The sequence below is a fragment of the Oryctolagus cuniculus genome, chromosome 2 (assembly GCF_964237555.1).
Source record: "Oryctolagus cuniculus chromosome 2, mOryCun1.1, whole genome shotgun sequence".
NCBI lineage: Eukaryota > Metazoa > Chordata > Mammalia > Lagomorpha > Leporidae > Oryctolagus > Oryctolagus cuniculus.
This window is the reverse complement of record NC_091433.1, coordinates 46,951,599-46,974,831: the sequence shown is the minus strand read 5'-3', so window position 1 is coordinate 46,974,831 and position 23,233 is coordinate 46,951,599. Positions and strand designations below refer to the sequence as shown.

Sequence of the window (23,233 nt, the reverse complement as noted above, 5' to 3'; positions counted from 1 at the left end):
GGATTAGCCTATTGAGCCACGGCGCCAGCCAGTCTCTGAATTTTGGAAGAATTAGCCAACTTATACTTGGTTTGGGATACATTTGGTATTTTTACTGAAAATCGCCGCTGAATCCCCACAGCAGCCTGAGGCACGTACCGTAATCCTCAGTGTGCCTGAGCAGCGGCACAGACGCATCCAGGGTTGGTACCCAGATCCAAGAATCCGGCTTTGTGCCACTTTCTCTTCCCACAATGCTGACAGCTCTGTTGTAGAGCTTTCGAGGCCAGCTTTCCTGACCTACAGTGCTTGCCTCCAACTGTACCTGCACTCAGCAGTCATCTATGAGGGTGCTTCAGAAAGGTCACGGACAAAGGAAATTCAAAGGTAAGTTTATGTTAGCTCAAAAAAATCTGAAACCCATAAGGGGTCTTCAGGTAGTACATGGAAAATGAGTGTGGCCGGCGCCGCGGCTCAATAGGCTAATCTTCCGCCTTGTGGCGCCGGCACACCGGATTCTGTCCCGGTTGCCCCTCTTCCAGGCCAGCTCTCTGCTATGGCCCGGGAGTGCAGTGGAGGATGGCCCAAGTGCTTGGGCCCTGCATCCCATGGGAGACCAGGAGAAGCACCTGGCTCCTGCCATCGGATCAGCGCGGTGCGCCGGCCGTGGCGGCCATTGGAGGGTGAACCAACGGCAAAGGAAGACCTTTCTCTCTGTCTCTCTCTCTCTCACTGTCCACTCTGCCTGTCAAAAAAAAAAAAAAAAAAAAAAAAAAAAAGAAAAGAAAATGAGTGTGATGAAAACGATACAAGGTTTTCAAAATTATTGCATTTCAATTATGTATTTCAAAGTTATTTTGCACCAGAATAAGCGAATCATCTATTTTTCTGCCACAAATGTTCTGAAGCACCCTCCTGTTCTGGCACAGCGGCATCCCTGGATCTGGGACTGCGAGGTGAAGATGATGAGGTTTTGCACTCACAGATCTCCACACAGAGAAGACAGCCAGATGCTCTTCCTGCGGGATGGACAGCTGGCAGTGGCCACCCAGGGAGCCTGAGCAAGATCTGTGTAAGACAACAGTGGCAGCTGGGGAGGTCTCTTAAATGTCCTGCCACTGCCAGTCACTAACCATGAGAGTCACAAAAGGGCTCCACTGTTGTGATCTTTGATCAAGAGCCAAATCTGTTGAGAGCAAGGCAGGAGACAGCCATTGGGCACTTGATCCTGATCAACAAACAACTGGTGCTAACGTGGAAATGACAGGGAACCAGGACATCAGTGAGGGAACCTCGGATTCTCACTTGGTTGTCACCAGCCTCAGGGCTCAGCATGTGGCCTGATACCTACCTGAGGTGGGTTATCTCCATTTTTACCGACAGCTAAATAATCTCATGTAGATAAGTATTAAGGAGACTTTACTGGCAGAACCAGTGTAACCTGGCACGTTCAGGACATGCCAATGAAAACAGTCCTGTGCGAGGCCGGGCAACATGTCTGCAGGGTTTGGGTGGGGCCACTTGTGCAGCAGCAGTCGGGAATCCCGGGGTACAAAGGCAGAGCTGGGCCACAGCGAGCTTCGGAGCTGCCCTGGAGAAGCAGGTGGGCAGGTCAGGCTGGGGGCCATGCAGGGCAGGCTGAAGGAGTGCATCTGGCTGCCCTATAGAGAGGCTGCAGCACAGGGGCCGTCCCAGGGATCTGCACCTTCAGGCTGGATGTGGCCATGAGGGAGTGTGCTGCAGGTGAGCCAGGACAGGGTTGAGGGAGCACTTAACCAACTCTGGGATTAGAGCTAGCGGTAGGACAACTGTGCCATCCCTGAGCTGAGGTCCAGAACTTAGACTATATGGGCTTCAGGGCTGTGACAAAAGTAAGATTTCTAGGGGAAAAGATAAATGAACTGGACATCACCAAAATTAAAAACTTCTAGGGACAGGACTGTGGCGCAGCAGTTGAGTCACGGCTTGGGTTGCCCACGTTCCTGATCAGATTTAAGTCCTGGCTCCTCCGCTTCCGCTCCAGCTTTCCGCTAAGGTGCACCCTGGGAAGCAACAGATAATGCCTCAAATAGTTGAATGCTTGTCACGCACATGGGAGACCCAGATGGAGCTCCTGGCTCCTGCTATGACCTGGCCCAGCCCTGACTATCGGGGGTATTTAGGGAGTGAATCAGCAAAAGGAAGATTCTGTGGTGTGTGTGTGTGTGTGTGTGTGTGTGTGTGTCTATCCCTCTATCTCTGCCTTTCAAATATGTAAAAATGTAAAAGTGAAGAAAAAATGTAAAACTTTTGCATTTCAAAGGACATAATCAAGAAAGTTAAACAACAACCCACAGAAGGGGAGGTGTTTTTTTTGTTTGTTTGTTAGTTTTTTTGAAAGGCAGAGTGGATAGTGAGAGAGAAAGAGAGAGAAAGGTCTTCCTTTTTGCCATTGGTTCACCCTCCAATGGCTGCTGCGGCTGGTGCACTGCAGCTGACGCATCGCGCTGATCAGAAGCCAGGAGCCAGGTGCTCCTCCTGGTCTCCCATGCGGGTGCAGGGGCCAAGCACTTGGGCCATCCTCCACTGCACTCCCGGGCCACAGCAGAGAGCTGGCCTGGAAGAGGGGCAACCGGGACAGAATCCGGCGCCCCAACCAGGACTAGAACCCCGTGTGCTGGTGCCGCAAGGTGGAGGATTAGCCTAGTGAGCCGTGGCGCTAGCCAAGGGAGAAGTTTTATAAGTCGCATACCTGATAAAGAGACTTGTTTCTGTAATTTCTAAAGAACTCTTATAACTCAATAATAAAAATACAAATAACTCAGTTGAAAGTGGGCAACTGATCTGAAGACATTTCCCCAAAGCAGATCTACAAATGGCCAAAAAGCATGTGAAAAGATGCTCAATGTCATTAGCCATCAAAGGAATGCAAATGAAAACAATAAGACATCACTTCACCTCCACTGGGATAGCTAAGTTACAAGACGGATAATAGCATGAGTTGGCAAGGATGTGGAACAATCAGAACTCTCTTATGTTTCTGGGGATAATATAAAATTATTCAGCCACACTGCAAAAGAGCTTGTCAGTTCCTCAAAAGGTTCAGTAGCTACTACTGGGTCTAGCAAATCCATTCCAGAATATACCCAAGAGAATGGTCATGGTAGGATTAATCATAATAGCCCCAAAGTGGAAATAACCCAAATACCCATTAACTGATGAATGTATAAATAAATTATAGTACATCATTCCTACAATGAAGTATCTGACAATAAAAGGGAATAAAGCCAAATACATGCTACTACATAGATGAACATGAGCTTTAATTTCTAAAGGAAAATGTCAAATAAAAAGTGGGTTTTAGCTCAAACACTCTTTTAAAAAAAGTCTATGCTCTCCAAATTATTCTGTGTAAAAAAAAAAAACTTTCAACAACCAAGATGAAAAAACCATTTTAAAAAGTTTATTATTATAACTAACAAAATAATCTCAGGTCACATTCATTACATAGAAATTATATTTATGGGCTACATGAATACTTGATAGTCGAGGGTATACACTTTCAGATGTGCTTGAACTTTCTTCAGCCTAAGTGTCTTGCAGCCAGGCACATGTGCCAGTTTGCCAACATCCTCACCACCCCTAACCTGGCCCACTTCACACAGTGGCACTTTCTACCTGGTCCCTCCCCGTGGCCCTACTGTTTATGGAACCAGTGTACACAAACATGTATAGGTGCAAGTCCTAATTTTTCTTTCAATTGCCTGTTTGTGTGTACTAAGGGGTAGGGTACAGGTAGAATGTCAAGTCCTTGGTCAGAAACACACCCAGTTAACCCTACTTCTACAGGGAACTACGTCCTTTTACAAGGCTGCCTCCCGGGGTATGGTGATCCAGGGCCACGGAGATTTGGCATTAGAAACGATCTGCAGGCACATGTGAGGGGGCACAGGTCTGTGGGCGTGGCGGTGGGGAGAAGTTGGGATGAAAACCCAGGAGTCGGGACGGCAAGGACGAGCAACCTGAGTCAGCAAAGGCAAGAGCGCGGCACCTGCCTCCCTTCCCTCCCCTGGGGTCCAGGGTGGCAGCCACAGGGCCACCCCCAGGCCGCACCCCTTTCTTCGCCTTTCCCTTCTTTCCACATGCCTTAGGGAGAATGACTCCGGAGGATTTCCTGTGCAGCGACCACAGAGGGCCATCATGCCCCAGCCCTACATGGACACACGAGGAAACTGAGGCCAGAGAGGGAACAGACTGGAACCATGGTTTCCAGAACTTTTTTTCTGCAGTTCTCTGGAACCTCTATTCAGAGGAAGTTGTCCAAGAAGCACAAATACACTGGAGGGGATGGACATCGTTGTCTCCCACCCTGTGGGACCCCCGGGGAGGCTACATGGAGCCCTTTTAAGATACAAACATAAGGGGGCCAGCACTGTGTAGTGGGTAAAGCCTCCGCCTGCAGTGCCGGCATCCCATATGGGCGCTGGTTCCAGACCCAGCTGCTCCACTTCTGATCCAGCTCTCTACTATGGCCTGGGAGAGCAGAATGAGAAGGCCCAAGTCCTTGGGCCCCTGCACCCATGTGGGAGACCTGGAGGAAGCTCCTGGCTCCTGGCTTTGGATCGGCACAGCTCCAGCCGTTGTGGCCAATTGGAGAGTGAACCAGCAGATGGAGGACCTCTCTCTCTCTCTCTGCCTCTCCTTCTCTCTCTCTGTAACTATGACTTTCAAATAAATAAATCTTTTAAGAAGAAAAAAAAAAGATACTGACATAAGGGGTGGATTAGCTGAGTCTTGGGTCCTATCCCAAAGACACAACAGCTGCCCTGCACGAATGCTCTTTTCTTGTCCGGCATCCCAGGCCTCACTGGCCATGGAAAGATGCCCTTGCTATGCAACCAATTCCTAGAGAGCCAGCGGCTCGCTGGAGAGTGCCTTCCCTGTGCAAACCACGCCACCCAGAGCTACAGCCCCACAGCCTACTCGGCTCTCACACTCCAGGGCCAGGATCAGATCACAAGGGCAGCCCCTAAGACCCAGGGCTGCTAGAGCCATTCACGCCAGTCACTCCTGCACCTGCCTGCCCTGCCCAGGCAGCCTTACCCACCCCTTCCCCCAGATAAACACAGCCAGGGCACCGGCCCGTGCTTTTCTCTCACTTCTCCTGCCTCCTGCCTTTGGCTGGCACTTCCCTGCCAGCCTTCCACACTGGAGAACTGAGCAACCAACTCTTTTTCAGTGGGCAGCTGTCTCCCAGATTAAAAGAGGTCTGCCCTGAAAGTTAACATTATCCCCAGAAATCCTGGAATGAGGTTTTAAAAATTCACATCCTGAAGGTACCAGGGCTCCACAGAGCCTGGGTTCAAGGGGTTCCCAGGTGGCTTTTAAGGGGGGCAAGAGGAGAGAAACGTGAAGCAAGCGGCTTGGGGCCTGGAGTCGTGGGGAGAGCGTCCTGCCAGACCGTCGGGAGACACTGGCGCAGGGTGGACTGCGGAGGAGCGGTAGGAAGGAAACAGGACCCCCAGTGCAAGACCCCGGCCTGCTCAGCCGTCCAACTCTTCCTTGATGGACACGCGCAGGGGGCAGATGCGCAGGGCCTCCGGGGGTCCGTCCCCTCGTGCGCCCCCTAGGTAGAAGTAGGGCCGCACCTCCCCGAAGCGGGCGTGGAAGGTGTACAGGTGGCAGTGGCGCTCGGCGTCGTAGAAGGACAGCTCCCCTTCCTCGCACTCCAGCTCCACGCGCAGGCGGCGCGGGATGGCCAGCACCAGCGGCGACGTGGCCGGGTCCGAGGTCACGCAATGGTCCCCCTCCACCCCTTGCGTGCGGCACACGTACCAGAAGCCCGAGCGCGTGTCGTGGTAGCAGCTGTGTGAGTGGCCATCGGCACCCGAGTCCTGCCGCACCCGCACCACGCCCACCCGCCAGCTCTGCAGCCCGCCCAGGGCCACTTCCCAGGCATGGGAGCCCTGCGAAAAGACCCGGGAGCCCAGCAGGCAGGGCGCCGAGGAGAAGCGCTCCGGGTTCTCCACCTGCACGCGGTAGCCATGGTTGGTGACGCTGGTGAGGTCATCGGACACAGAAAGCCAGCCGGCTGCAGTGTTGGGATCTAAGCTGAAGGGCACTGCAGGCAAGGGGACAAGCAGGGGGACAGTTAGCACACGTGACGCCCCGCCCTTCTGTCCCGCCCTCCAATGGCTCCCATGGGCCCATCCCATCTCCTGTGTCCCATCTGGGCCCTAGTCCACACAGGACTGTAAGTTGAATTGTGTCCCCCCAGAAGATACTCGGAAATCCTAACTCCCAGAGCCTAGGGATAGGACCTCATATGGGAATGGGGTCAACTGCAGATAAGAAGTTAGGATGAAGTCAGACTGTAGCGGTGCCCTTAATCCAGTACGACAGTATGGTCATAAAATGAGAAGGGACAGAAGGGGAGAATGCCACCAGACCACAGAAGCCGAGCTCCAGAGCTGCAAACCAGGACAGCTAAGGACGGCTAGCAAACTGCAGCAGTTGCAAGAGGCAAGGGAGGACTCTCCGCTACAGGTGTCAGGGGTGCGCAATCCTGCTGCCCACCCAGAGTTAGATTTCTAGCCTCTAGGACTGTAGCAGAACACATCTCTGTTGTTTTAAGCCACAGGACACTGACACAGGCAGGTACTCGCCCCTGGGACGTCTTAGTTAAGCATGAAAAATCCCCCGGGCCACTGACATGTCTCCCAGTGAAACCACGACACAGTGGCTCACGTGGGCTGTGGTCACCTGAACCGAAGAGGTTGTTGCCTGTATACAGAACCTGGTTCTGAATACAGAGGGGAATGCTCTTTGTTCTGAAGAGGAGGCAGAGGGTAGGGATGCACTCTGCCAGGAGGGGCGGGAGCAGGGCCCAGGGCCTGCCTGGAAGAGGCCTGCCGGAGGAAGCCTAGCTGGGAGGTGAGGTGTGCTCAGCCAGCTCTGGGTGGCGTGAAGTGCCAGCCTTGTGCCTGGACCCACCAGCTTCCACAGACGTGATCATCTTCTTCCAGACGCGGTACTGCAGGGAGTCCAGGTACTTGCAGACATCAATGAGCATGCCAGCCTGGACGGGCTCCGGCTCCATGGTGCAGAAGAGCCTGGGGAGGCAGGACTGGGCACGGTGAGCGGGGCTGGGGCCATGCATTCGGGGTCCTACTGCGTTAACTGGAAACAAGTGACGGGATGGGGTCCTTTCCTTCTTGCCTAAATTTCCTGGCCACCTTCCCCAAGACAAACCTGCAGTGGGCTCTGGCAGGAGACAGCCCAGGAGCCCATAGGGCTGTTATATCCCTTCGAAAGAGTCAATATAAGGGCTCTCCTGCCTCAGCTGGGAGAAATATAAACAGGAAGTCCTCTGAGACCTTTGCCATATGTGTAGACTGAAATCACATACATCTGTTTATGGGATGTCTAAACTGGAAGAAACTTAAGGCTGTACTAGTCCAAAGTCCCAAGGTCTCACGTGGCCTTTGCTTGAATACCTCCTGTGACAGGGAACTCATTACCCCACAAAGTACTCTCTTCCATCTTTGGACAGCTTTGACAGGGACATAGTTAGTTCTTCCTTATTCACCCCAGTGAACCCAACCACTGCAACAAAAACCAGCGTGTCCAAAGGCTTTCAGGAGGAGGGAGCTGGCCAAGAACCAAGCGTAAATGCCAGATGATCCCCTGAGAAATACCAGCCATGTGCAGGGTGGCATTCTTCCTCGCTGCCCCATGGATTGCGACCCTCCACACTCCTCATTCTGTGCCCACGCCAGCTGGAACTGGAATCCCTCAAACAGAGCTCTCTCCACCTGCCAGTCTCTGCCATTATGCCCAGCCGGCTGTGCTACCTGCCTACCCAAGCCACTACCCTGGTACTTCTGTCTGCTTTTCCCCAACCCCTTCCACCAGCCTTGGCAACTTACCGCCGTTTTCGGCTCTTGTGTTTCTGAAATTGAAAAAAAAAAAAAATAGAAATGGAGATATAGACACAGAGAAAATGTGTAAGTTTTTGAACTTCAAGAGAAGTCCTGCATCCTATGTTCATGGATCAGAAGACTTACTGTTAGGATGTCAATATCCCCCAAGTGGATCTACACAGTCAGTACAGTCTCTATCCCAGCTAGCGTCTTTGAAAAAAACTGAAAAACTGACCCTCAAATTCATATGGAAATTCAAGGGACCCAGAATAGTTCAAATTAATCCTGAAAAAGAAGACCAAAGTTGGAGGACTCACACTCCTCAATTTCCAAACTTACTACAAAGCAACAGCAATCAAGATAGTATAGTACTAATGTAAGAACAGACATTTGGATGAATGCAACCAAAGTGAAAGTGCAGAAATACACCGTCACGTTCACTGGCAAGAGTGTCAAGACCCATTCATGAGACACAAAACAGTCTTTCTAACAAATCACGCTGAGACAAACAGCTACACACGTACATAAAATGAAGCTAGACCTTATATTATATCATACACAATTAACTCAAAATGGATCAAAGATTTAACTCTAGAGCTAGAACTAATATAGGAATTGTATCTAGAATATATAAAGAACTCTCATAATTCAACAAAAGACAACCCAATCAAAAAATAGGCCAAGGTTCCAAATGGACATTTCTCCAAAGAAGATCCACTAGTGACCAACACGCACATGAATAGATGTTCAACATCATGAGCCACCCGGAGAAAGCAAATCAAAACCACAATGAGACTCCACTCCACATGTGCTGGAATGGCTACAACTAAATTTTGAAAAGGCAAGTGTTGACGAGGAGGTGGAGAAGCCGTAATCCTCACACACTGCTGATGGAATATAACGTGTTTCAGTTGCTTTGGAAACCAGCCTGGCAGTTCTTCAAATCTGGAGTTACCACAGGATCCAGCAAGTAAGCTCCTGGGGGTGTACCCAAGCAAAAGGAAAAGATGTCCACAAAAAAACTGGCACACAAATGTTTATAGCCATATTATTCATAATAGTCAAAAAAAAAGAAGCAATCCAAATGATCACAGAATGGACAAATGGATAAACAGATTGTAATATAACTGTATAATGACAGATTAATCAGCCATAAGAAATAATAAAGTATTAAGATGCATGTATGAAACTTCAAAGCATTAGGAAGCCAGACACAAAAGTCCACCACTATGACTCCATTTATATGAAATATCTAGACTAGGTAAATCTACATAGAGAATAGATTAGTGGTTGCCAGGGGCTGGGGGGAGGAGGGATTGGGGAGTGACAGCCAAGGGCACAGGGCACAGTTCCTTTCTGGGGTGATGAAAGAGTCTGAAATTGATAGTTCTTGCTATGGTTTGAAAATGATTTGGCTGCTACACTTGGGCAGATGTTTATATCCCAAAGTCGCAGTTCATGGCCTTAAGAGCAAGGAAACGAGGCAATCATGTTGTCGGGGAGGAGGGTCCAGTGGGAGGTCCTGGGGTGGGGAAGGGGTGCCCCTGAGAGGCAATGCTTACAGAGGGCTGCTCCTGGTGCCTGAGTGCAGCCCAGGCTCTCTGCTTCCTGGCTCATCACATGATCCTTTGTCCACGTGTGCTCCACCGCTGCCATTGCTGCCCTCACCAGCCGCCCAGCCCGACAGGGCCACCTGAGAATGGACCTGAAGCTCCATAATGTGAGCTAAACAATCCCTTTCCCTTTACAAAGCGAGGCCGCCTCAGGCTATGTGATTACAGTGGTGAAAAGTAACGACATTTGTGATGGTTGCACAACTCCGTATACACCTTAAATCACTGAATTGTGTAGTTTCAACGCACTGCACTCATTGTACAGCATGTGAGTACTATCTCAATAAAGTCCTTACTTAAAAAAAGAAACCACAAATCAAAACCATTCTTGAAAGAACCCTGGGCCCTGGGCAAGATGACACTCTCAACGTGCTAAACAGAACAGACAAGGAATCCAGCTTTTAGAGCCCCTCACGGAATGATTTCGTCCTCAGGGTTCAAGCCTTTTTATGAAGTGGAGAGCCCACAAAGGCCCTGACCAGGATGTGACACCCTGCCTGAATGACACAGGTCACCATCCCTTCCCGCTCCGCTGGACAGAGACTCCTGGGTCCAGAGGGTTCGGCTGCTCTCCAGGCAGAGGACACGCCTCACTCTCCTGACTGATTTACAAGCCAGCCTTCAAGTGACAGAAACAGCTCTCCAGGACCCATGACTCATGGGGGGAAAACGCAATCAACGAGAGAAAGGAAAAACGATGAGATCTCGAGAATCAAATCATCCTTTGCTTAAGAAGACAGAACACCATGATGTTACATTTAAATAAAAAATTGAAAAATTTTGAAAGATGTCATTTAATTAAGGGAGAGAAGAGAAGAAACCAAAAAAAAAAAAAAAAATGACAGCAAGAGTGAGTGCAAGGGAGACGGTGAGAGTGGGACAGCAAAGACAAGAGAGAAATAAGAGGCCCTCGAGCAACTCTGCTCTCGACTTCGTCTTTTTAGCCTCTTGACACCCTCAGAGCCCATCCTCTGTGAGCTCCAGGCCAGTGGCCAGGAACCTGTGGGAAGACTGGGCTGGCCAGGGCTGGTGGGTGTGGCTAATGGCTGCTCCCTGCACATCTGGCCCCGTCAGTCAGTGCATCCAGATGCTGAGCTCCTCACCATAAGGAAAGAAACGTCGTCTTCCTTCATCTCCACCTGCAGCCGCTCGATCTCATGGGCCAGCGCCTCGGTCTCTTCCGCGAGCTGCTTCATCTTCTCGTCGGCCAGAAGTTGCTTCTGCCGGGTCTCCTCGGCCATGGCGTCCAGGAGCGCCTGCTCCTCCACCCGCAAGAACTCGCGGAGCTTGTCAAACTCCTGCCGGATGCGGCCCTCCAGCCAGGCCGCCTCCACCTACAGCGGGAGCAGGAGGGAGTCAGAGAAGGTGCAATGCAGAGGGGCCCTCGGCCATTGCCCAGCACTGAGACTTCCAGGTTTTTCACAAACTCTATGTTCAAAGGAGGAAGCACAGGTAGAACCCTCAGGAATAAAGCACGAAGTAAGACTTCATGCGCACAAAGCTGTAAGTTAACATTTCAGCTGAGAAAGCCAAACAGAATAATGAAATTTTGGGGGGAAATGTTTAAAGAATGAATCACTGCTTACAGACAGCAATGGCTGTCAACATACAATATCCCGTATCTTGTTTAAGTTGCACAGCAGCCAGGCAAATCATAAATCACAGAAATGAACTGTTGCAAATGACAATGTTTAAAAATTATTTGCCTTGTGGAGGATGGCCCAAGTGATTGGGCCTTGCACCCACATGGGAGACCAGGAGGAAGCACCTGGCTCCTGGCTTTGGATCAGCGCAGCGCTGGCCGTAGCAGCCATTTGGGGTGAACCAATGGAAGGAAGACCTTTCTCTCTTTCTCCTCTCTCACTGTCTAACTCTGCCTGTCCAAAAAAAAAAAATTATTTGCATTGGGGCCAGCACTGTGGTGTAGCAGGTAAAGACCCTGTAGCACTGGCATCCCACATGGGCTCGGGTTTGTGTCCCGGCTGCTCCACTTCAGATCCAGCTCCCTGCTGTGGCCTGGGAAAGCAGTGGAAGATGGCCCAGGTCCTTGTGCCCCTGCTCCTGAGTGGGAGACCTGAAAGAGGCTCCTGGCTCCTGGCTTCAGATCAGCCCAGCTCCAGCCGTTGCGGCCATTTGGGGAGTGAACCGGCAGATGGAAGACCTCTCTCTCTTTCTGTCTCTCTCTCTACCTCTGCCTCTTTGTAACTTTGCCTTTCAAATAAATAAATAAACCATTTTTTTAAATATTTGTCTTCCAATCTCAGCACTTTCAGTTTGTCTGATCCACAACACTCGCAGGGAACATAGTTTTTCATAATACACATTTTCCATGAACTTTTTGAAGAGCCCTCATGTACAGATACCGAAACTTTTTGCTCTAAAAGAAACATTTTTGAATTCCATCTGCTACAAACTTTTTGAAGATCCCTCTTATTTTGGAGACAGGGCTGCCAGGGGAGTGAACATGGAAGTGAAAGGAGACATGGAATCACTAAGAGCCCAGGCCACTGCTGGTTGAACACAGTAGATGGCGATATGTCACATGTGCTTAAGTCACTCTTAAATCACAGTGAGCGAGGTGCAGGTGGCCTGTTAAGCTGTCCCTGTGGTCCTGCCCAGGTCTTCAGAGAGGCAGAGTAGCCCCAGTCTTGTCCCACACATGGCCATGTGAGACAAGCAGGGCTACAGAAGGCCAACGTGTCAAGTGTCACACCCAGCGCTGACCGTCCTTTGCTACTCTCACGACTGCCCTGGGCGTCCCCCGTCCCCCTGCTCAGCCCAGGATCACTCACCTGATTGTGCTTGGCCATGGCCTCATAGGAGCGCCGCATGGCCCAGAAGGCCTTGGCTTTCTCCCGAAGTGCATGCTCCATGTTCCTGCACTTGGCCTGTCGTTGGGGAAGAAGGGGGGAGGCAAGTTAGCCTGGAGGACAGCCAGGGAGGACAACACACAACACTTACAACTGGGATTCCACTTCAACAAGAACGGCCCAACTGTATCTACCAGACCTGGGAGTATGGACCTGACCTTGAATCAGACGTTAAAGATATTCTCAGATATTCTCCAGCCTGCCTCCTCTGAGCATGCCTGGTACAGATGGGGAGACGTGACTGAGGTAGACAGGCCTATTCACTCTCAAGCTGGCCAGGGTAGGGCACAGCATCCTGCTCGAGCCTAAGGCTGGTCCAGGTTGGGCCCTGAATCCCCGAGCTGTGCAGGCAACTGTGGAAAGGCTGTCCTCACAGACTCCCTTTGCAACTTTCCAAGCTGAACTGATCTGCAGTCAGCAGTCCTCAGGCATCATGGTAGGGCTGGTCCAGACACTCCCCATGAGGCCCGACCTAAACATGCCTCTTCACACCCCGCTTTCTCCTGATGGTCTAACAGTATTGCTTGGGTCACGTGAAATACTTTATCAGCAGGTTCTGCTGTTAGTGGCTTAGTCATTTTTTAAAGATTTTTTTCAATGTTCATCATTGCTTCTGATCACCTTGGACTCCCTGAAGAAGCCTGAGTTTGAGGCTGGATTCCTATCTGTTGTACCCCAGGTCTATCATCTTCTTTTTCTCAAAGATTGATTTGAAGGGCAGAGTTAGAGAGAGAGAGAGAGAGAGAGAGAGAAGGAGAGAGAAAGAGATCTTCCATTCTCTTATTCACTCTTCAAATGGCTGAAATGCCTGGGGCTGGGCCAGGCTAAAGCTGGGAACCTGGCACTCCATCTAGGTCTCACATGTGGGTAGCTGGGGCCCAGGTACTTGGGTCATCTTCTGCTGCTTTCCCAGGAGCATTAGCAGGGAGCTGGATCAGAAGTGGTACAGCCAGGACTTAAAACCAGCATGCATCTGGGGCCAGTCTTCTCCAAGTTTCCTTTTTCTCCTTAGTAAAATATAAGCATCCCTACACCATCCCCTGTTGGTTCCATGTTTGTGTATTTTGTGGGACTTACAAGTTCTCCAAGAAGAGTTTTAGAGTTTTCAACTAATGATAACCTAACAAAACACCGAGATAAACCTATTCTGAGTCATCCTACAGAGTGTTGACAAATGTTTTTGGTACCTATAACTTCAGTACAACACTTGCATTCTGTTAACAACATACTTGATGCCAGGCTATACTACTTTCAATGTCTTGGCCTAATAAAGACAGAGCAGAAATACACTCAGCAGGCAAATGGGCTAGAGTCAAGTGAAAGCTAATCACATCACACGAACGTTCCAGAGCTCTTCCAACAGGGAAATTCTGGCTGGCAAATCAAGTCATTGCCTGTAGTATAAAGGGAGAGTCTAAAGCAGCTTTCTCAGGAGGAGAGATTCAGTTCCAACAAAAAAACTTTGCAATTAACATTTTAACTAGAACCACTGGGGCCAGTGTTAAGGTACATCAGGTTAAACTGCCACTGGCCATGCTGGCATCCCATATCAGAGTGCCGGTTCAAATCCCTGCTACTCTGTTCCCAATTCAGCTCCCTGCTAATAAGCCTGGGAAGGCAAGGGGAAGATGACCCAAGCGCTTGGGGTTCCTGCCAGCCAAGTGGGAGCCCTAGATAGAGTTTCTGGCTCCTGGCTGTGGCCTGGCCCGGACCTGGCTATTATGGCCAATTGGGGAGTGAACCAGCAGATGGACAATCTCTCTCTTTTGCTCTCTTTCAAATAAACAAGAAAAGTCTTTTTAAAAAACTGGAATTGTATTGATTTGAGTTTTATTTGCATTTGATTGTCAGTATCATTTGGTTTTGGGGCTCCGGTTTAAACATTTATGGCCTGTTCCAAATCTCATCGGTCTGTTCATTACGCCCACGCAGTTAGGACAAGAATCCTGGCTCCCAAACACGCCCTTCGGTGCTCTGTAGGATGCATCTCAGACTTCCTCACGCCTCGGCTCTACGTGCCACCATTGCTGAGGGCTGCCCCCATGGGTCGCTGAGAAATCACGTTCTTGGAGACTCCTCCCACGCCCCCCAGACAAATCCAGACACGTCTTGTACTGTGCTCACACGCCTGTCAGTCTGCAACTTCACAAGTGTCGGTGTGGCTCTGCACTCAAACCCAGAATCGCCCTCTCTGCTACTGGCCGCGCAGTGCCTTCCACTCAATCAAAACCTCCTGTCGGCCCTGCAAGCCCACACAGCCCCGGGAATGGAGGCCAGCAGGGAGAGGAGCCTCTGCCAATGTCCATGACCTGAGTAGAGGTTCAAGAGGCTGACCAGGGCGCCAGGGACTTTGGACATGTTACTCAACCTGAGATTCAGTATCCCTGTAAAATGAGGACAACAGGGCCTGAATAACGGCTCCTCCAAAGACGTCTACGTTCTAATGGCTGGAAGCCGTGAATGTGACCTTATACGGCAAAAAGCGACTTTGCAGGTGTTTAAGTCAAGAGTCCCTGATTAGCCGAGTTGGCCTAATGAGATCACAAGGGTCCTCACGGGGGGAGGGAGGAGGGTTGGCCAAGGAAGGCCATGTGACAGCAGAAGCTGGGATGACGCACTTCAAAGACAGAAGGGGTCTCTGGAAGCTGGAGAAGGCAAGGACGTAAATTCTCCCCGAGCCTGCAGCAGGAGTGCAGCCTGTCAACACGGTTGAGGGCCTCTGAGCTCCAGAATGGTGAGATAATAAACCCTAAACCGTTCTGTCTACGGCCATCAGTGCTTAAGAGGATCGCACACAGAGTAAGTGTTCAAAAAGCGTTGGGCCGGCGTGGTTAGTTCTGCTGAGCTCCTCACAGGGACCTTTGCCTAAGCACACATCCCATCACCAAACCCCCTAAGGAGACTTCCGGGGCTCTCCACAGCACGGCAGGCCCCAGCTGCCGACCTAGCCCCCTGGCATCCAGGGGGTCTCCCCACAACCACCACCTAGCTCCAGTCACACAAAACTACAACTCGCCAGCTGACCGAACCCCACGGGGCTGGGCCCTCTCCTACAGCCTCGCAGCCTCTGTGCCCGGAGTCAGTCCTTGCACACACAGGGCCCCAGCACAGACTGTCTGGTAAAGGAGGGAGTTGCTCCCTGCTTCGGGCTGCCCACGCTCAGTCTCAATCTCCTCAGATCCTTTGGGACTAGACTGCGCCCCGCCCCTCGGACATCACCCTGGGCGCCCACTAACTTGACCCCTTCACCAATACCTCCTCACCCCTCGGGTCACTGCTGGAAGCTCCCTGAGGGTAGCACCAGTCTCTCTCAACTCCCACAGCATCCCTGAAAACTGGCATTTCAAGCATCTGCTGAAACATCAAAACCCGTCTTTAGACCACATGCTCCTTGGCACCTGGCTCAGACCTGGGGGCTCTGCCTGGGTGTTCTCAGCTTTGACCCCTGCCCCCCCCCCAATCTGGACCTCTGCCAGGTGAGCACGACTTGCTCCCTGATCTTCCCCTACCCGGACCCCACCCTCAGGCTGCCCAGCACTGTCACTGTCTGGAATCAGGACGTAGCCCTCCTACCAAGGACACATGGGAAAAGCACAGTAGTGGACCACGGCTCAACAAAGGTGACAGTAACAGGGGGCATGCGCATTGTTGAGGCAGGTCCTGAGACCAGGCTTTGTGGATTCCTGCAGTGTCTCCTTGTCAGAACACTCAGATTCCCACCAGCAAACCAGTGTCCTCCAAACTGTGCATCTGAGTCACGGGTTAAGAGGAAAGAAATTGCTCCACTCCAAGATTTTTAAAAGTAGAGCAACAGGGGCTGGCGTTATGGCGTGCAGCATCCCATATGGGCCCAGGTTCAAGCCCCAGCTGCTCTACTTCTGATCCAGCTCCTTGCTAGTGTGCCTGTGAAAGCAGTGGAAGAGGGCCCAAGTGTTTATGCCCTGGCACCCACGTAGCAGGCCTGGGGGAAACTCCTGGCTCCTGGCTTCCGACCAGCCCAGCTCTAGCCATTGTGGCCATTTGGGGAGTGAACCAGCAGAGGGAGGATCTCTCTCTCTGTCTCTCTCCCTCTTTCTCTAGCTCTGCCTTTCAAAGAAATAAATAAATTCTTAAAAAAGAAAAGTGCAACAAAAAATGCTAGAATACAGTGGACATCTTCAGAAAACTGTTAAATTGACACTTACGTATGGATGTCTGGGGCACTATGAAAAATGTTTTCTTCCTATTAGCAAACACCAAAGGTTTTGAAAACTTCTGAGCTAGGCTAACCCTTCATTTCTGATCATTTTCCCCTCCTATACCAAAGAATTTGCCGCTTTAATTTTGCCCTGTAAACCGCTCTTATTTGTCGTCACTGAAACCCAGCACTGGGGTCCTAAAAGTGACCCACAATAAAGGAGCTGCCTAGGGCGACAGGAACCGTGCTCAGGAACAAGGTGACTGATGGGGGAACCTGAAGGCTCCCTTCCCAAAGCCAGGTCTTGCGCTCTTCCTCCCCGTCTAAATCGGGCGTGCCAACCGTTCCTGGGCACACCCCACTGGCGTGCAGGGTGCTGGGCCCCGGGCCCCAGGGCCCTGTCACAAGGGGCGGGGCTGTCTGGGGAGCATCCTGGAACCCCAGCTCTCATTTCCTGTTTACACCCCCCCTCCTCTCATCCTGTCCCTGGGGCAGTCCTGTAGAAGGGAACCCCCGCAGGTACCCACGTCGAACAGGTCAGGGGTCCAGAGGAGGCAGCTACAAGCCGGAGCAGGAAGCGAGGCAGCACTGGGCACGCGCGGCCCAGGCCGGCTGCAGGGGCGGGAGCAGAGGAGTCAGGGGTGCCGGGTCCAGCCGTGGATCGGCCACCACGTGCGCGCCCGGCCACTCTTACCCGGAAGTCCTGGGCAGTGTCCTTCACCGGCTGCATGCGGTGGCCCTGGTGCCGGGGGTCGGCCTGGCACGAGCAGCACAGAAGCTCCTTATCCTCCAGGCAGAAGAGGCTGAACTGGCCGCGGTGCAGGCGGCAGAGGCGCGGCGAGCGATGGCCAGTCCAGCGCGCGCCCTCGGCCTCCTCGCGCAGCAGCTTCTCCACCAGGTTGTTGAGGGTGTGGTTGGTGCGCAGGTCGGCGGGGGAGGCGCGATCCTTGCACACCGGGCAAGTGGGCGTCACCTGCACCTCCCAGCAGCGGCTCACGCACCCGCGGCAGAAGTTGTGGCCGCAGTGCAGAGTCACGGCGTCGCGGAAGGGGTCGTAGCAGACGGCACAGAGCAGCTCCTCCTTGAAGGGGCGGGAAGGCCCAGGGGACACGGCAGGGCCAGCCTCCATGGCACGAGCCGCCGCCTTCAGCGCTCGCAACTTTCGGCCCGGCCCCTCCCACACGCCTGGCAGCGCTTGGCCGAGGACGTGGGCGGTGCCCAGCCCCTTCCCCTCGGAGTGCTGAGAGGCAGCGACACTGGCCAATCTGCGGGGCGCTCTCAGGAGGCTACGCCCCCACTTCCGGTTTCTGCGGGGAAATCCCGGAAGAGCGGGCCGGACGCTGAGCCGTCAGTTCCCGCCTGCTCCAGTCCCAGCCGTTAGCACGGAAATATCCTCATCTATGCAGAAGAGTTGCCATGACACTGGAAACCTGCTTCCGGCTTGTGGAGGGAAACGAACCCTAGAACCCCTTCCTGAACCAAGAACTGGCAGTCTCAGGCCCGCGAGGCGGGAGAAGCCAGAGATCTCAGCTTCGTGGTTTGGAGGGAGTGGTCAGCAGGGCTTTTCAAAGACTTGTCCCCACTCTCGAGCTAGTCCTTTGCTTATCTTAGCCTTTTTTTTTTAAAGATTTTATTTATTTATTTGAGAGGTAGAGTTACAGACAGTGAGAGGGAGAGACAGAGAGAAAGGTCTTCCCTCCGCTGGTTCACGCCCCAGGTGGGCCACAACGGCCCAAAGCTGTGCCGATCCAAAGCCAGGAGCTTTTTCCGGGTCTCCCACATGGGTGCAGGGGCCTAAGGACTTGGGCAATCTTCTGCTGCCTCCCCAGGCCATAGCAGAGAGCTGGACTGGAAGAGGAGCAGCTGGGACTAGAACTGGCGCCCATATGGGATGCCAGTGCTGCAGGCAGAGGATGAGGCGCCGGCCCCATCTTAGCCCTTTTTAATCCTAGCCCCTGCTATGGGAGGAGACGCATGAGGAGAGGGGGTAATGGGAAGACCTCCGAGAAGACCCCATTGCAGTTCCTCTGGGTAAATGGACAAGTCACAATCTTTCAAGATCTGTTTCCTCCTGAATAAAACGTCCACTATATGGAAAGTGCACATGACCGTAGGCAAGTGCTGAGGAACAGAGATTAAGCACGTCTGCAAGGGAGCTGAATTCTTGCCTGGAGGAGCGGGTGTGGGCCTCTGTGCGATCACTTTACAGCCTTCGGATGCAGACTAGTTTTCACATGACACACCTCCGTTCCTGGTTTCTGCTGGAGACAGTTCTCCGAGTGTCTCGTGTCCCTGCATGTCTTGAGAACAGAGGCACTAAATGCATTTTTTCCAACTGTCTTTTCAAAGGTGTGCCCATGGCAAACAGCCTTGGCAGAAATAGTGTGTCCTGCAGGCAAAGGTCTGGCTGGCTAATTCCTCATTATGAAAGACTGCATTTCCTAGACTTAGTGCAACCTACTGTGGCCCTCATCTTACAGGCCTGGGAGACCTGGAGCTTTGAAACTGGCCCAGTGGCGGTGCTGTGATTACTGCTGGCACTGAGCTGTCCTTGGTCTCTGACCTGGAAGTCACATGTCTTCTCTTTTTAATTTGAACTGATTTACTTGAAATACAGAGAGACAGGCACAGACAGAGATCTTCCATCCACTGTTTCGTTCCCCGCATGCCCTCAACAGCCAGAGCAGAAGCAGCTCGAGGCGGGAGCCAGGAGCTCAATCCCCATCTCCCAGCTGAGTGACAGAGCCATTACTTGCTGCCTCCCAGGGTATGTGTTAGCAGCAGGCTGGAATCCCAAGCACGGCTGGGACTCATACCCAGGCATTCCGATACAGTGGGCAGGCATTAACCACTGCCCCAAACGCCTTCCCCAAGGCTCATGTCTTCTAAGAGGTGCTCATGAACCTGTGGCAGACTAACCAGTGAGACTGAACCGCTAGCCCGAATACCCTTTCTGTAGACGTCGTCAGTCCCCAGCATCTCTCCCTCAGCTTGTACTTCCTGTCTTCCCTTTGATGATTGCAAGTCAACTCCTTACCAAAGATTAGTTCAGGACATTAAGGGCGTGGCTTAACAATAAGGCAGACCCAGCAAATCTCTGAATCACAAAGCCTCAGAATTAAATTGTCAGCTCTATAGTTAACATCTCCAGGCTAAACTGTGTGCTGAGAGCTTCCCAGGATGTCACAGACATTGTTCAAACACTAGATCCCAGACAGACCAATGCCCACTTTGCCACGACAGAATGGACACACTGTTTCCTCTCTCCGACTGATCAAGGGAGGCCATGAGCACGGTGGTATCCAGGTGTTTGCACATAGGCTAATCATGCACTGCTCAATCCCAACTTTATAAAATCCATCGTACTTGGTCCATGGGGAAGTCCAGGAATTGGGTGATAGCTGGCTGATTCCTTGCTCTGCACATTGCAAAACAGACTCCAGCTTTGTTCGGGTAACCTGCTGTGAGGATCTGGCTTGCTGTGCGTCAGGCAAGCACATCCAGGTGTGGGAGTTCTAGAACCCACTCCTCCGGGTGTGGGGTGTTCTATTACATTTCGTAGGTAGGGCAAAATCTCAGACCTGCGTAGTTCTTGACAATTTCCTTCCAAACTTTTCCTCAGTCCTTCCCACGTGCACGGGGCGGGGGGGGGGGGGGTGTGTGAATACCACTAATTCTTAATGCTGTCCGTGTTTCTTATACTGGCCCATGACCCTCCTGCAACCTCCTGGAGAACTTGTAAAAAGTACAGATTTCTGGGCCCACTTCAGTCTCCTCACCTGTCCCAGGGGACAGGCCCAGGAAGCTGCATTTCCACACCTTCATCAGACAGTGCGGAAGCACACCAAAGTTGGAGGGTCGTTGTTCCAGATCTGCTCACCCAACGAGTTGTCGGTTCTGCAGCTGATTGCTGGTTCAAAATTTAACGGTGGAAGCAATATCTGAAATGGCCACAAGATGGAGCTCATAACCCTGCACGCCAAGCACCTCCCTGAACTTCTCTAGTGTCCCAGTTCCGTAAGTCTGCATCTGAATGCTGGATAATAAAGTGATCCCTTCAGCAGTCGATACGATGCCTGGGGTTGACTGTCCTGTCCATGGCCACGATGCTGTTGCCTGCATTTGGAGGTCTCTTGGTTGCTTTCCTTTCCTTTCTAGAGGTTCTTCTTGCTACCAACTCTGCAGCTGCCTGTGGCTGTCAGTGTCCACTTCCTTCCTGGTGCTGCCAGCACCCTGTGGGCTGGGACCAGATAGCTCCTAGAACAGACAAGCTGGCCATGACAAGAGCAGGCTCGTGCAGTCACTCCATGGCTTCAGCGCTCAGCCAACCAGTGTGGGTCCAAAAAGACCCAACTCACAGAAGTACCAGAGTTGAGCCAGCGTGGGCAGGAGTGCAGGGCAGACTCCTCCCCCAGGATACTGCTCACTCAGGGAGCAGCCTGCCACTCGCAGTCCTGGGGAGCTACAGATACCCTGGAGCAGGGCCCAGTAGCTGAGAAACCCACGGAGCACCTGCTGCCTGCAGGTCTTCAGTAGAGAAAGTGAAAAAATCATTTTTCTGCCTTTTCCATCCTGCCCTCCCTCTTGGGAGCCCAAGTCAGTTTCTCAAGGGCTTAAATACATCTTTATGTTTCTCACGGAGATTCAGGGTTGATGATACCCAGGAGCGGAAAAATCTTATTTTGTTCACTTATTTTAACTTTTTCATTATGAATATTTCAGACACAGTGTTTTGGAGAGAAGAGTATAATTACCGACCACACAGCCATCATTCAGCTTGCATCATTATCAAGTTTGCTATTTTTATTTCATTTCTCCCCTCCACAATGTTTTTGTACCTTGGGGACAAGGGATAGGGAGAAGTAGAATATTTTCAGGCAACCATGTGTGGTTTTTTTGTTGTTTTTTTTTTTTTTTTTTCAGAAATCCACTTTTAAAAGTTGACGAGATGTGAACTTGGAAATGTGTCTGCATCATTTATAGTCCCTTCAACAACCTGTAAGGTAAATTATTCCCACTTTATAGATAACATTGAGGTTCTGTTTTAATTCATATCTAAGAGAAAATTGATTAAATGACAAAGTATTAGGATACTCGCAGAAAAATAACAGTTTTCTTTTTTTTGTTTGCACATAGCACACAACAGTCCCTTATGACATGACCGACGAGCTGTCCTGTAATTCAGTTCGGTTCTGACACCATCTGCCAGGAGCTGGCAGCATCAGGTCCCACAGGCCGAGGGCTCAGTGCCCAGCACCGCCCACTTTGGATGCTGATGGCAAATCCCATGTTGTGCTTTGTGTTTCTGACCCACCTGGTACAAATCAGGGCTCCCACCACCTGCTCCTCAGCTGTTAAAATTGATTTATTTATATTATAATTATAATTTATTTGAAAGGCGGTGGGGAGGGGAGAGATCCACAGGTTTACTCTCTAAATGCCCACAACAGCTGGGCCAGACCAGGCCAAAGCCAGAAGCCAGGAATCAGTCCATGTGGGTGACAGGAACTCAAGTACTTGCCCGTCATCTCCTGCCTCCCAGGGTGCACATTAGCAGGAAGCTTGAACAGGAAGTAGAGCCAGGACCTGAACCCAGGCACCCCGATACGGAATGTGGGCATCCCCAACTGCTGTGCCAAATGCCTTCTCGCTTTCCTTAGATTTGACTAATTTGCTAGAGCAGCTCACAGGACCCAGGGAAACACTTTATACGTTTGCCCAGGTTTTTTTTGTTTTTGTTTTTGTTTGTTTGTTTGTTTGTTTTTTTGACAGGCAGAGTGGACAGTGAGAGAGAGAGACAGAGAGAAAGGTCTTCCTTTGCCGTTGGTTCACCCTCCAATGGCCGCCACGGCCAGCACGCTGCGGCCGGCGCACCGCGCTGATCCGATGGCAGGATCCAGCTGCTTATCCTGGGGTACCTGGGGTACCTCACCATGGGGTGCAGGGCCCAAGCACTTGGGCCATCCTCCACTGCACTCCCTGGCCACAGCAGAGAGCTGGCCTGGAAGAGGGGCAACTGGGACAGAATCCGGCGCCCCGACCGGGACTAGAAGCTGGTGTGCCGGCGCCGCAAGGCGGAGGATTAGCCTAGTGAGCCGCGGCACCGGCCCATTTGCCCAGTTATTATAAAGGCTATTACAAAGGGCACAGATGCTCAGAGTGGGGGTGGGAGAAGGTGCAGAGCTTCCACACTCTGTGCAGTCACCCCACCTCCAAGACCCTCCATGCATGCATTCAGCTCACTGGAAGCCTTCCCAACCCTGTCCTTTTGGGGTTCAGGGGAGGCCTCCTTTCCTTGGCATGATTGATTAGATCAGGCAATCACCTTGGCCATTGGTGATCCTCCCTTCCCCATGGCTGGGGAATGGGACTAACAATTCCACTCCTCTAATCCTGCCTTGGTTTGCTAGGCCATTGAGGGATCCCCAGCTACAAGTTACTTTCTTAGCATGCAACACCCCAGAGATTCCAGGGGTTTTAGGAGCTGTGTGTCAGCAGCCTGGGGCAGTGACCAAATGTGTATGTGTTGTCATGCCCCCAAATCACAGAAGCACGTGGGGCTTCAGAGGTAGTACCGGGACACCTGAACTGTCTCTCGCGGGAAAGGTTACCTGGCGTCCAACTGTGTCCAGGGAGAGCATGGAGGCTCGGTAGCTTTTAGGACTCAGACTTCAGCTCTCAGGTTGCTTGGCT

At 51.7% G+C, this 23,233-nt stretch overlaps 1 protein-coding gene across 3 annotated transcripts; it reads right to left on the bottom strand.

The window, feature by feature from the left end:
• Positions 1-3,399: 3,399 nt before the first annotated feature.
• TRIM35 (tripartite motif containing 35) lies at positions 3,400-17,764 on the bottom strand. 3 transcript variants are annotated; one of them, XM_008249315.4, is made up of 6 exons: positions 17,235-17,763; positions 12,286-12,381; positions 10,597-10,827; positions 7,887-7,909; positions 6,952-7,070; positions 3,400-6,079 (listed from the first exon to the last, which is right to left on the bottom strand). In XM_008249315.4, exons 1-6 carry the CDS (start codon positions 17,667-17,669, stop codon positions 5,502-5,504), a joined length of 1,482 nt encoding a protein of 493 aa, XP_008247537.2. In that variant the 5' UTR covers positions 17,670-17,763; the 3' UTR covers positions 3,400-5,501. The 3 variants fall into 3 exon arrangements, 2 of the variants coding, with proteins under 2 accessions (XP_008247537.2, XP_051687883.2); XR_001792351.3 differs by lacking the exon at positions 7,887-7,909 and having other exon boundaries at positions 17,235-17,764; XM_051831923.2 differs by lacking the exon at positions 7,887-7,909 and having other exon boundaries at positions 6,952-7,084; positions 17,235-17,764.
• Between the last annotated feature and the right edge of the window lie 5,469 nt (positions 17,765-23,233).

Excerpts from the sequence above, each read along its gene's own strand:
- TRIM35 (XM_008249315.4), bottom strand. The coding sequence starts at position 17,669 with ATGGAGGCTGGCCCTGCCGTGTCCCCTGGGCCTTCCCGCCCCTTCAAG. Across the intron at positions 7,910-10,596 it reads ACGACGTTTCTTTCCTTATG|AAACACAAGAGCCGAAAACG; the intron begins GTGAGGAGCTCA and ends TTTCAATTTCAG. Across the intron at positions 7,071-7,886 it reads CACAAGAGCCGAAAACGGCG|GCTCTTCTGCACCATGGAGC; the intron begins GTAAGTTGCCAA and ends CTGCCTCCCCAG.